Source organism: Ciconia boyciana, chromosome 11 (genome assembly GCF_034638445.1).
Source record: "Ciconia boyciana chromosome 11, ASM3463844v1, whole genome shotgun sequence".
NCBI lineage: Eukaryota > Metazoa > Chordata > Aves > Ciconiiformes > Ciconiidae > Ciconia > Ciconia boyciana.
This window is the reverse complement of record NC_132944.1, coordinates 24,906,530-24,919,552: the sequence shown is the minus strand read 5'-3', so window position 1 is coordinate 24,919,552 and position 13,023 is coordinate 24,906,530. Positions and strand designations below refer to the sequence as shown.

The 13,023-nt window shown below is 37.9% G+C and overlaps 1 protein-coding gene across 2 annotated transcripts in view; it reads right to left on the bottom strand.

The window, feature by feature from the left end:
• Positions 1-13,023, bottom strand: part of DCP1A (decapping mRNA 1A) — a 38,826-nt gene that overhangs the window by 7,800 nt on the left and 18,003 nt on the right. The window contains exons 5-9 of one of the 2 annotated variants that reach the window (XM_072876001.1): positions 12,159-12,297; positions 7,670-7,789; positions 3,584-3,663; positions 2,899-2,995; positions 268-333 (exon numbers count right to left, since the gene is read on the bottom strand). In XM_072876001.1, the coding sequence (XP_072732102.1) occupies positions 268-333; positions 2,899-2,995; positions 3,584-3,663; positions 7,670-7,789; positions 12,159-12,297 (502 nt within the window). Of the gene's footprint in view, positions 1-267; positions 334-2,898; positions 3,664-7,669; positions 7,790-12,158; positions 12,298-13,023 lie in introns of both variants that reach the window. The other variant, XM_072876000.1, reaches the window with a different exon arrangement.

The window sequence follows — 13,023 nt, the reverse complement described above, 5'->3', positions numbered from 1 at the left end:
TTCTAATTTCTGCATTAGCATCAACAATAAGAGGCACTGTACAACAAAAAAGTGTACTCATTCATAGCAGTCTACAGAAACTCCCCCTTGCTTCAGTACAGCATGTTTCTGCTCTGTAACAGCACCTTAAATATGGCCAGCGGACAACGACTATTTGAGATACCAACTGCTTACCACAGTTTTACACTCCCCTCCACCCCCCCACCCCCCTTTTTTTCCTTTTTAAGAAAACCCACAAACAATTACCAGAAGTATTTACTCACTTACTTGACTTGCTTTAGACAAAGTCTTCGGCTGTGGAAATACTTCTGATTCCTTGTTTTGCTGTACAGTCTAAGTTAAAAAGAAAGCATAATTCACAAGTTAGCATCCATAGCTCAATTTCCAGTGGTGGTTCTCTGTTTTTATGAAAGCACAAAAATGCAAATTTCAACAGATTTTAGATGTAATTCAATCCATTTTGTAAAACTGATATAATCAATGGGAAGTAGGAAAAAGAGGAAATATTTGAATTTATGTTTTATGCTTTCAATATTACAGCAAACCTGTAAAGACATAACAAAGCACTTCTGAGGAAAGACTACTACAGTGGAAAAAAAAAAATAATCTAAACATTACAACACTGAAACTGGGAACAAAACAAATGGTACAAAGTGAAGAGTTCAGTACCTTGTAATCAGTTTGGTAAATTGCCAGGAAGGTTAAATTCAGTATTTTTTTTTCTAGGAGTTTGATCTAATCACCTCCACAAAAATTAAATGCAGTTTTCTGCTAGAATTTCAGAAGTATTTTATATCTCTACAAACAGCATCCAGATATTTCTTTAGTCAGATTTCAAGACTATAATATAATGAAATTCAAGTATTATAAAATATTAGCAAACACAATAAAAGGCATGTAGATAAGGTACTTTAGTAAATTCCTGTGGCATTCTTCGAAAGGCTTGTTATAGCCATTTGGAATACCTCTTGGCAACGCGGAACAGGAAAAACCCTTCGCAGCAGACAGTACTTAGCTTACTTGAACTGCAATGAAAAACACTCAGGGAATTGATAGTCCTTAACGACAAAAATAAAATTAGCTTTATGAAGTGGTAACAAGCACAAGATCAAATTCTTACACTCTAATTACAGAAGAGTTAAGTCTTTTGCTAGTTTGAGAGCATATTTGGACTATGGAGAATTTTTTCTAATGAAAATATGTACACACAGTGGACATGGTGGAAGGAAAAAAAAGGCTGTAAGACTGGCATATGAAGAGCTAATGCCCAAGGCTATCGAGCAGACGTTAAACAAACACAGTCAAGGGCAGTTATGGATAAACCCAGCCAGCTTTTCTAAATGCTCAAAGATGTCACAATCTTCAGTCAAATCTGTACCAAGGTTTAGTAGTACACGAAAGAAAAATACTGCTCAGGATGTACAGTTCTTCAATACTAGATCAAGATAGCTGCTCAGTGCTGCACTTGGACCTCCTCCTCCCTCTGCAAAACGAATCAGTCCAAACATCCCAAAAAGGTGATCGCTAGTGAAATAATCCTAGCATGTAGCAGTCACAGCCTTCTTGAAAATTTTCAACAACAGCAGATTAGAAATAAGGTAATTAGAAAGACAGCACAATGAAAACACAACCATTTCTTCAAGATTAACACAGGGATAACTCTTCTGAGGACAGAAAAGCAACACTTGAAAAATACAGGGTAGTCTAAAATAATGCTTAGGACAAGTTACAGGCTGAAGAGTTGAGCTTTTGATTAGATCTCTTATGAGTAAGTCATCACCATATTCATAGCAAAGAGTAGCAGCTGAGCCAGACAGGGCTACCAAAGATCTTGTTAAAACCCAGTGGCCAGCAGTGGATAATAATTAACATTAGGAAATTCATGCAGATGTCGCTGTAAGTAGTTTTGTTTGATGTTTTTTATTCTTGCATTATCACCGTACCCAAGATGCAAGAAGACACAATCCAACACTGGCTTAGTCGGCATGAGTGTAAATAAAATAAAATAAAATAATAATGCAACAAGAGAAGTCTTTGGATAACCTCAGAGGTGGGCACTACAGAAAGCTGCTCCCTTTGGAGAAAAAAGAAATCCAATAACCCAAACTCATTAATGTCTTTACTACTGCGGTAGCCAATTATACAGCAGAGCAACACTAATTGCTAGAAAATAATTTACAACACAAAGCCACACACATTAACCTTACAGAGTAGCAATGACATTTTCACCTAGTCTCTCAAAACCAATTTACTGCTTTGGCTTACATTAAGGCATAGACTTATTTCTTGGAGGCATTCTCCTCCAAGAAATAAAAAGTTTGAGAGGTCCTTTGTAAGCGCTACTAGGATAAAACAAACCACGGCGGTCAATTAGACAAAATGAATCAGTTTACGATCCATTTTGCTAAATAACTAACAGTATCTCAAGGTAGCCCACAGGCATCCCCAGCAGAAAGGGGTCAAAACTGAAACATCCAAAGCAAAATAACCAGAAAACTGTTAGTTTTGTACCTTCAAAGAAGGTACAGGCTAGACTTGCACAGCATCAGCTCTAATTAGACTGATCAGTCTGTAACCTTCTGTCCCTTCTCAGATCATCAGTTCCTAGCAGTATTTTTCTGACACAAGTACAGATGAATTCTTTAGGACTTATTCATCCCCTAACAGCACCAGCTTGAAAATCCTCCTCCTCTACAGACAGGTCTGTCACTCATAGCAGATGTTAATGATGTAAAACTAATGGAATTGGATTTCTAAGTTAGCAATTCAATCCATATCACACAGTGGAAGTCCTTAATTATTTTTAAAAGGCTAATATATAACAGCACATTTTCCAAGAGAAAATACACAGTCTAAAAACAGTCTAAAGCTTCATGGATATAAAAACCCACAGAATACCTGAAGGGGAGATATTATCTTGCTGTTCAAGGCTGATGGCTTACTGTGAGATTCTTTGAAGCTTTCTGGTGTTGCAAGTTGGCCAACCGAGGCAGAGATGTTTGGCGTTAAGGAAGTCTTAGTGAGAGACTGCTGTTGCATTTGGTCATGCTGTGGGGTCAACCTGAGTTTCTGGAGAAGATCAACACTTGTATGGGATGTATTTGAGACAGTTCCTGTATTTGTTGATGTCAAGGGTGCTATAAGCTGGCTTTGGCCAGCCGTTAGATTTTGTGGAGCATGGTTCACTTCAGATGGCAGCTGATTCACTAGTGGGGATATCTGCTTGGCAGCTTGCTGCATAACGTGCATTATACTGTTGTTTTGTTTTAGGCCAGGAAGCATCTGAGCAGGGGCAGCTTCCATTGTCGAGGCTGAATTAAGAATAGGGCTTAAACGAACTGAATAGCTTGAAACATTTTTTACATCAGGCTGGGAAACTGAAGCTGGAGGTATTAGCATAGGTGTTAAACATTCCTGCTGATTCAAAGGATTGGCACTGGTTTTAACGCTTGGACTTTCAGATTTCCCTAGTGACTGTTGTATTACTGTTGACTGGTCAAAGGGAAAAGGCAAGAGCAAACTGTGCTGCTCTCTGGAAGAGGTGTCAGTCTGCAACTTTTCCATTCTCTCTGGATTGGGATACGGAGCTGCGGGCTGTTCCTTTGGTACAGAGGTTCCAAACAGTTCCTCCAAAGTCAGATGCTTCTGCCTTGACTGAAACGGCTAGAAAGAAGCAAAAAGGAAGTTGTCCATTTAGAAATGTACATACCACTGTGCATCTCACATGGCCTATGACAATTTCAAGAAAACTATGGAAGACAACTAGGTCAAATGCATTTAAAATACAGTTTGGATATCAAATGTGCCCTATTTACAAGAATTTTGAAATCAATTTCATTTACAAGGAACATCCTGTCTACGTAAGCTTTGTCTCTCCAGCCTTCTATGGACAGACTGTGCGCTAGTAGTAAAGAAGGAGGAAGGCTCTAAATTCTGTCATTATGATGGCACCTGCCATCATCGATCAGCCCTAACCACACAAGGCACTTTGGGGGGAGTGGGGGGGAGAACATACATGTTCAGCAAAATCCACATAGAATTTATAGAGTTCGAAATAATTAAATGGCCTAAAAGGTTGGAAAGGAACAGAGAAACCTGAAGGTACACAGCTGATGTGGCAATACATGCCTAGACAGTTCTTCTCACCCTTTTCATTAACAATGCAATAGATGTTACAATAGGTAAAAGAATTTGTATAAACCTAAACATAAATATCTCCTTGAAAAGTGTGTATATATACACACGGAGTTACATCTACCAGTCCTTTAGTCTCTCCCCAAAATATACTTCTAGCCTACAGCACTGACATTGTTAGAAAAATCTGGTTTTAAGGATATCATCGTAATATTTTGCTGAAAATGTTTAAAAATGGGTTTCACTAAAGAGAAAAGAAACAACTATTAACACCCTTAATCGCAAAATTTTCCTGGTGTTCTTTTGTTGTTGTTTTTTTTTATTTATTTTTAGGTTGCACAGGACCAAAAGTTATGTAAAACAGCTGGACTAAAATACAACATTCCGTTCAGCAGACTGAATGGCCTGCAGCACAATTCCAGTGTATTCTGATGGTATGTCTAAACAAAGATGCTATTTTACTATGACAACTACTGTACCGTGACATTGCTATGCTAGCTCTACTTTTACCAGCACAGATAACAGCAGTGAAAGTATGGCAGTACACGTAGCATGCAAGTAGCCTAACAAAAAAACCTTGAGCTTGAAATCATATTGACTTCTGCCCAGATTACTAATCTCTGCTGTCGTTGTTGTTTCATTTTTAGCTAGCTTAAAGTCAGGCACACTTTTATTTTGCAGCTGAGACATTCCATAGTTTATAAACCTTGTTAATTATTTTAGGAAGTCTTCCTAGGAAGTTGTTCTTACTTTTCTCCACTGATCTTACCATTCTGGAGACCCGTCCTTCAACTGTCAAGATCCCATTAAGAGAAAAATTACTATTCCATCTCATTTCAAACTCAGCTTTTCACTTCAGTATGATAAATTGACTAGCTTTCCTTTATTAATACATTACAAAATTCAAGTAATAAACAGAGATCTCCACCGTGCTCTGATCCAAGTCAGACTAGCTGCTTATGTGGATACAGTCTCAAACATGAAGTTAATTTCCAGCCTGAAGTATAAAACACATCTTTTGCCTGTCCCAACTCTGGCTGAGATATATTTTGAGCGTATCATCAACTTAGCGTGTTATGAAGACCCTTATCAGCAGGGGCTGCAAAAAGGCAACATGATCACTTTACTTGATGGGAACAGAGTGCTGCTCTGAGGGTTTCTCCAGAAATCATTTCAGATGTATTGAAACATGAATTAGCAGTCAGAGCTGGCACTATAAAGTTTCATTTCAGTGTTCTAGTTCAGTTTTGCCGATTGCTGGCACAAAAGCATTTCATGATACAACTGATTTTCATTTTGAACTGCCAAGATAAAAAACTTGAACTTCAGAATATCACAGAGAAAACATTTATGTTTATTCCCAAGTCTGTGATATCCTTAGAATAAAATAAAGTTAGTCAATCAACTAAAAAATGTATTTTTACAATTGAAATGGACTATTTTTCCAGTAGTCTTCCAGTTGTCCATGTTATTAAAAATGTGATTAAGAACAAACACATTTGCAATATATTTGAACCCAGTTAACTAGCTTTACAGAATTATCATCACTTATGTTACCCAATTAATTTTTTCCACTATCTCTGCAGTTATTTTAACTAGCTCAACAGAAGTAAAAATATGCCATTTCACCTGTTCTATAAATCTACTGTTTCCCTTGAATTACTTCACAGCAATTTGTTAGAATCTTATCTTCCCAATTTTTCCTTTGCTAGTTATTTGATTTCTGTTCTGCAATTCCATGCACTGTCAGGTGGGGCACTTAGGTGACGGTGTACCGTCTACATGGAGTGACCCCAAAGAAAGTATCTTCTTTTAAAACAAAGCCTTAGGAAACTCTGCTGCCAGGTCTCAAGACCAGGCATGCAGCAAGCAGAACTGGCTGCCAGGGGTCAGTCTATCACTTGTGCTGATCCAAAAGCATAGGTGCTGCTGAGGGGGTAGAGGGGACTGTGATAGCCAAGGAGCCCAAACTCTCCATCCCCATTTTAATTCATTAACTGTTACTACCCCATCCCCTAAAACAGATTCCTGCTGCCCATACCCTAGCCCTAACCTGTACTGGAAATTATTACTACTACTGCAAAGTATTTTGTTTACAAGTACTAAGCGCAAGGTTGCACACATTTTCATAGGGCATTTCATTTTTCCGACACAGTGGTCTACTGCATCAGAAACACAACAGTAAACTATGGCAAGGACGGGGGGCAGGCCTTCCAGCTTACCTCAATGGGGTATTTTCTGAGGAGGACCACTACTGACCTTTCTGTGCCCACTGGGTGGCACTCTAAGCAGACCCAAGTTACTTAGGTGTTACAGGAAATTTAGTTATTGCAGAATTATTTTTTGTAATTTATCTCTCAAGAGTACAGCTTCCTTGTGCAGAAATGCTTACTAGAAAATGGAGCCAAATACTGAACTATTGCTACTTATTCCAGCCACTCCAGTGATGATACTACGTATTTCGCAACAAGTTTCCCATGGTTCAAAGACAACATTTACATGACGCAGAGGTTATTTTCACTAGCATTTTTACTGTGGTTTAAACTTTAGTTACAGTAGTAACACCAAGCTTTAGAATTTATAGATATTTGGATACGTGCCGATTCAACATGTTGTATCTAACACTTACCTGAAATAGATCTCAGCGCTCTTATTACTACAATTTGAGCAACATCCCTCCCCAACAACACTGACTTCCCGCCCCCCCCCACCCCCCCAATATTTCCCTTCCTGCAGAGGAAGGAATATACTGTCAAAGAGTTCTTAACATCGGAAAAAAACCCCAAACAACACTCCTTTCCCGCCCCCAACAAAATAAAAAACCACAAAGCAAACCAACACAAAACCACACCCACTTTTTCCACAATCTAAGTATGAAGGAATGGGCCAAGCTGACTGATCTCATTACCGAACAGTCATACAAGCAGAGCTTCAATGCAAGCTACAGAAGCGTGGGAGAAGATAGGTAAAGACACTTTCAGTTACACCAAAGAGAATTCAGTGCTGCCATGACTGAAGCACTTTCCATTTCTTGGCTACCAATTCAGTGTTGATTTAAGTTAGCAGGACTGTAGCTGTAGCTTTCAAGGCAGCACAGACAAACGTTAAGTAAATGTCTCAGACGTGAGAAAATAGGGCTTGAGTTCATGTGTGGAAGACTGCAACAATGTGTACAGCTAACTGATGCCATATTCAGTCCAATAATGTGGCAGCGGTAATTTTTTCTTGCTTCCTGGCTCTGCAAGTCATCCTGCACATTACAGTGGACGGACGTCTTCCAGAATCCAAGTTAGCCCATTTAAACATAATTGGATATTCACAGTAGTGTGGACATAGCCTCATATTTTTAAATACCAAGTCGAAAGACAGAATTTAGGATCCTAAAAGTCTTCAAACCCATTAGTTTATTTAAAGCAATAACACATTCAGCAGACAACACTGCAGGCATTCTAAGAAAAAAATATTTTGGTACCAAAACAAAGTACTAAATGAAAAAAAAAAAATAGCACCTTATTTAGGGATGGATGAAACATACCTGCTCTTGCACTTGTAATGAAGTTTTTTGTTCTGAAGGCTCTGTGCTTTCTGGCTTTGAAGGATTTGCATTTTGTTGCATTCCAGAACTTGATGTAATACTTAAGTCACTAATCTGATTCTGGGGGGGGAAGGGGGGAAAAAATTTAACACAAATACATGAGTTTCAGTCTACATTTACCCACTACTACAATCCTGTTTACATGGCATTTTGACTGAAATACAGACAATGTACAGAGTACTGATTTTTTTTAAGACACTGTGGCATTCACAAATTTTAGGAAATAAAAATCATACCAAGACATCCACCGTCTGGTATATAGTCATAAAGTTTTTACTCTTTATTATTAAAAAAAAAAAAAGACAACAACTGGCTTCATACTTTTTTCAGCAAGAAAGAAAATTATTCAAAGAAAAAAAAGGCAGGCTTTTCACATCCTTTATCTGCATTAGCTGCTAACAAGGAAGTTTGCTACACTTCATTAAATCAAGAAGCCAAACTAGAAACAGCTTAGAAAAAAAAATCCTGTCAGAAATCATTCTAAGTGGCTGGAAAGAGAGCTTGTCACCGACTTATTTCCACAGATTTAATTAACCATGTACATCTCTTTTCAGAAGGTGTTAATTTGGTCTTCCATGAACAAGGCAAAAACCAGACAAGAGTTGCATTGTAACAGACAGTATGTTTACAGATTGAGTTGACTTTCATCTTTAATAAATATACACATAAATGAATATAGAAATTGTATTACAGTTTAAATCACCAGTGAAAAAACCCAAACTGCAGAGCAGTCTAGCTTTCAATAGGTAAACTACACCTTATGCATATGATATAGCTGAACATTAGCACAACACATGATGATTGCTCTGGTCATTTACCCACAGCAGCAAAATACGGGTTAAACTTTTTAGCAACAAGTTAAAAAACAAATCTGAACTTTATTATTATTTTGTTTTCAATTTCTAATTGAAACCAATAAATACAAAATCAAGACTACATATTGTGATTTAGGGACAGAGGAGAAAAGCAACTTCTCCCATCTTTCCAACTTTCAGCCACTAACTTGAAGGTCAAAACCCTTTGTGCCTGAAATGCTGGAAGCCCTGTGGTTCCAAAATCAGACAAAGCATAGTTTTCTTTTCACTAGAGGATGAGCTGCAGTATGTTTCCATGCTCATACTGAAACATGCACACAAAACACCACACTATAAAAAGCATCCATTCACTTCATTAAAAAAAAGAAATCTCAGAATTCATTCATTTTCACATATGGACTTGATGTAGTGAGTACTTGGAAGGATTAAGCTGATTTGGAATCCTAGATTAAATCACTCAGACCTTCATAAATCACTTTTTCACTCTCTCTGCCCCCTTCTCATGCTGACACTCTGCCAATCTCATGTGGGCTGCACAAAAGGATTACTGTATGATCCATCTGGAGTGTACCAGGCAGATAAGTACTTTCTGCTCCTAAATACAAATTCATGTGTAATTACCGAGTGCCATAAAATAATTTAAAAAAACCCAACATTAAGACAGGAAAGGTCTCTCAAGAAGCCTTCAAAACAAGTTGGTTACTTAATCATGTTAACATTTACATACTTTGGCTACAAGGAGTTCCAAAATTTATGTGCCAGAGGTTTGTTGCTACAGCTGAGGTGGTCAACAGAACATTCTCCAAATAAGTTTGCTTGAAACGTGACCAGCATTGCTCGATTCTGTTTATCTGGCAATTTCTACATAACTACAGTCATAGCAGGCTATGGAATTACGTTGAACAGATTCAGTTTACAGTTCACATACATACAAAAAGGAAATTAAATAATTATTCTAGTTTCACTAGTGTTCTAAAAGCATCAAGAAACACACACAATAACAACAACTAATCAAGATCAAGACACAAAAACCCCAAGCATATTAGCTCTACTGTAGTCCATGCCCTGCGTCTTTCCCTATTGTATTACGGGCGCCACAGACATCGGCTGTCCACCACAGAATCTGCATACCATTGCCTGTTTATCAGTATTTTACTTGTCTACAGAGCTTCATCCAAGATGCTTAGGAACTTTGTTTCTAGCAAAAGCTTTTCAGTACTCTCACATGAAAAGGATCTGAAAATTGGGAGAAGACAAGTTGGAATATCCTTTCTGAGCCATTTTTAAGAGCCATCTATCTGTTGGAAATGTGTATTATCCAATACTGCAAGGACAGAGAGGGAGAAAGGCTTCATCACACCCTAAGAGGGCACTATCAAAACAGCAAGTTCTTGTGGTGTGTGTTTTCTTTTTGTTTTGGGGGTTTTTTTCCTTCCCCAAAAGCCTTGAATTTCCTCAAATCCCTCTCAATTGATAAAACATTGAAAGATGAGTCATTCAGGTTTTGATGCTTCCTTCTGTGCCCTCACAAAAGCTGCGACTTCCACAATGCTGGCCTTTGTACAAAGACAGACACCTTCTCCCCAAACAGCATTGATGAATCAGAAGCAATTTTTTTTTAAAAAAAATCTGTATTTAAAGCATTCAAAAAACACATTACTGATTTTCAGAAACTAGTATCTAGCCTGGGTCAAAGGTATTGTATGGTTTATCACATTCACCTGCCTTCAATCTACATCAGAAAGTGACAACTTAAGTTGGCTCATACAAGGTTTAATCCATGTGTTCATTCTTTTCTCCTCATCCCACATTGTACTGTAACAATCCAGAATCCTACAAAGACTCAAATCCCAAGTACTCAAAGGAACTCTGCTGTGACCTACTGCACAAGCAAGTTCTGGAAGGAATCAAGCACTCTACTAATGTAGAGTTCTAAGCACTAAGAGTGCTAACTCTTCTCCCACTAGTACAACAAGAAAAACCATACCGCAGCTCTGCGATGTTCTACTCACACATTACTTCGCTATTGCACATTCTTGTATTATTATACTTGGGGAGAGGCATGTTCAGAATCTTTGTTTCCTTTTTTGGATCTTCCACATACTACCCTTATATTCGTCCTGCACATATGAATTTGGTTCTCAGGACTATATAAAGTAATTCTTTCCTAAGAGAACTAATATTCTCCATTATGTAAACTCATGAATTTAGCACTGGCAAAAGATACCAGACTCACCCTTCTGAAATGAATTAATTTATTAAAAAGATAGACGCACAGTAGACAGGACAGAAGTAGTAAACTGGGGAACAGAAGGATAGGGGAACAGTATTGTTATACTTAGTCTACAGCTGTTAAAAATATGCTTCATAGAGTCTACAAACGTACTGAATGACTAAATATCTAATACCACAATACTTCTTTCGAGACTAAGAAGAGACAGGCGTTGTTGGGTACAATTTTTATTTGCTATTCCCAGAGACACAATTTTTTTCACAGCAGTAGAAATCCTTGTAAAATGGGTCCATCAAGCTACATTTCAAGTTGGATCACACGATCAGTATTCAACCTATCTTGCCTGAAATCAGAGACCGCTTCCTAGTAAAGTGTACTTGAGGGAGGGAACAAGGCATCAGTCGGAAAACAAGGCTACTGAAACAATGGCAGAGAATGCCTGCTCTTTAAACAAAACACAGCTGATGTGTTAAAAACTAGTTTCCAGATAGGCTTTCTTAAAAATGAAAAATAATGAAAAAGTAGGCAAAAACTTGCCCACTAAGGTAATAATTACAGAAATAAAACTTAGGAATTCATGCAACATGCAAATCCCACACTGTTTTATAATACAATTTTTTCTCCACATTACCCCTTCTCTCTAAGTCATTGTACATCTGTGCTTGTATCACCGACATGGGATAGTTCACAAAGTTTCTGGGCTTCTGTTATGTTATTCAACATGCCAAAGCATTTTAGCATGCAGCTCAATGAATATTCTTGATTATGATATGAATCATAGCAGATCTCCTCCAGTGACTTTCAGTACAGAGGAAAAAACTGAAAAACCAAAGTGTCAGCACTGTAAGGAATATCTACAATAATGGAACTTCAAGATCACAAAACCAGACATGTTCAGCGGTACGTTCTTCTACAGTGTTACATATGTACCTATTTGTTCACATTTCCTTTGACAATGATCTCACAAAACAAGACAGTAGATGAGTACTGAGATTAAGCAGCCCATGCACCTATTTTAGAAAAATATTCTGTTGTGTCTACATCTCCAGGTATCTGCTTTTAAAATTTTATTTCCCCCCCGTCCTCCAGAAGGTAGCAATTCAAACATAAGAATATACAGACCCATTAAATTATGGATTAGGTGCACTACTTTGCAGCCTTGGGTTAGAGAGTGTATTGCACAGGACAATTTAGTATATCGGAATTATTCTCTATCGTCCCTCTCTCCGAAATCACAGGGCATGCTATTTCCGTGGACTCCATATGATGTCCTAAGCCCCTTACTCAGAAGCAGAAGTAGTGTTTTTACTTGTTCATAAGGTTAGGAAAAAAAAAGAAAAAAAAAAGAAAAGGGGAAAAAAAAAAAAAAGAGAGTCCTTACTCGTTCATATTCATCCTTAGCTTTACTAAGCATTTCCAAGATGTCAATGGGCTTGTTTTCATTGCAGCCATTGGTTCTGCTGGGACTTCTTCTGTCCTGGGAAACTTGCTGCGATCTCTGAGCTTCTTGTTCTACCACTCTATAACAGGAAAGGAGAAACAGGATTTTAAAATTTTATCTGGAGTTAACATCTCACAAAAAGCAGTAAAGAAAAATGCACTCCCAGCATATTAACACATCTTGTTCCGCCTGTATAAAAACCTAACACACAGCTGACCAAAGTTATACAAGTTTTCATTTGCTACAAGGTTTATACAAGTCAAACTGTCAAATGGTCTGTACGATTTTTCTCCAATCCAGAAAGCACTGGTCTGCCTCTCACAAAGTCTGCCTACAATAAACACTACTTTTGTGGAACTGTCATATTTAGACATTTTTTACAGTAAAATATGTGGACGTTCAAGCACGTGTTATACAAAGAGCACACGTTATTATACCACAGACCGAGTAAAATACATTTTTTTACTCTTTACTTCCTGACATGAATTTTTTCCATATTTAGCCAAATCAAGCCATGTTACTCAACGAAATCAATTACAAAACAGTTCTAATTTAGGATGAGGCCTGCCATTATACAACAAAACAAAGACACTGGGAAAGAAGAGAGCTGGCTCACACCAGATGTCTCTGGAGTCAGTCTGCAAGGAGGCTTAGAGCAAGTTACCCCTTCCTCCCCCACTTAAGGCTCTGGAAAGAAGGGCAAACCATTTTCTTCTCTAGCTGCCCTGTAGTCATTCCAATTACCTGCAGGTTTACAACATGTCTTTTCCTCCAGCCTTTGGTGCCTATGGTTCATTCACCACTC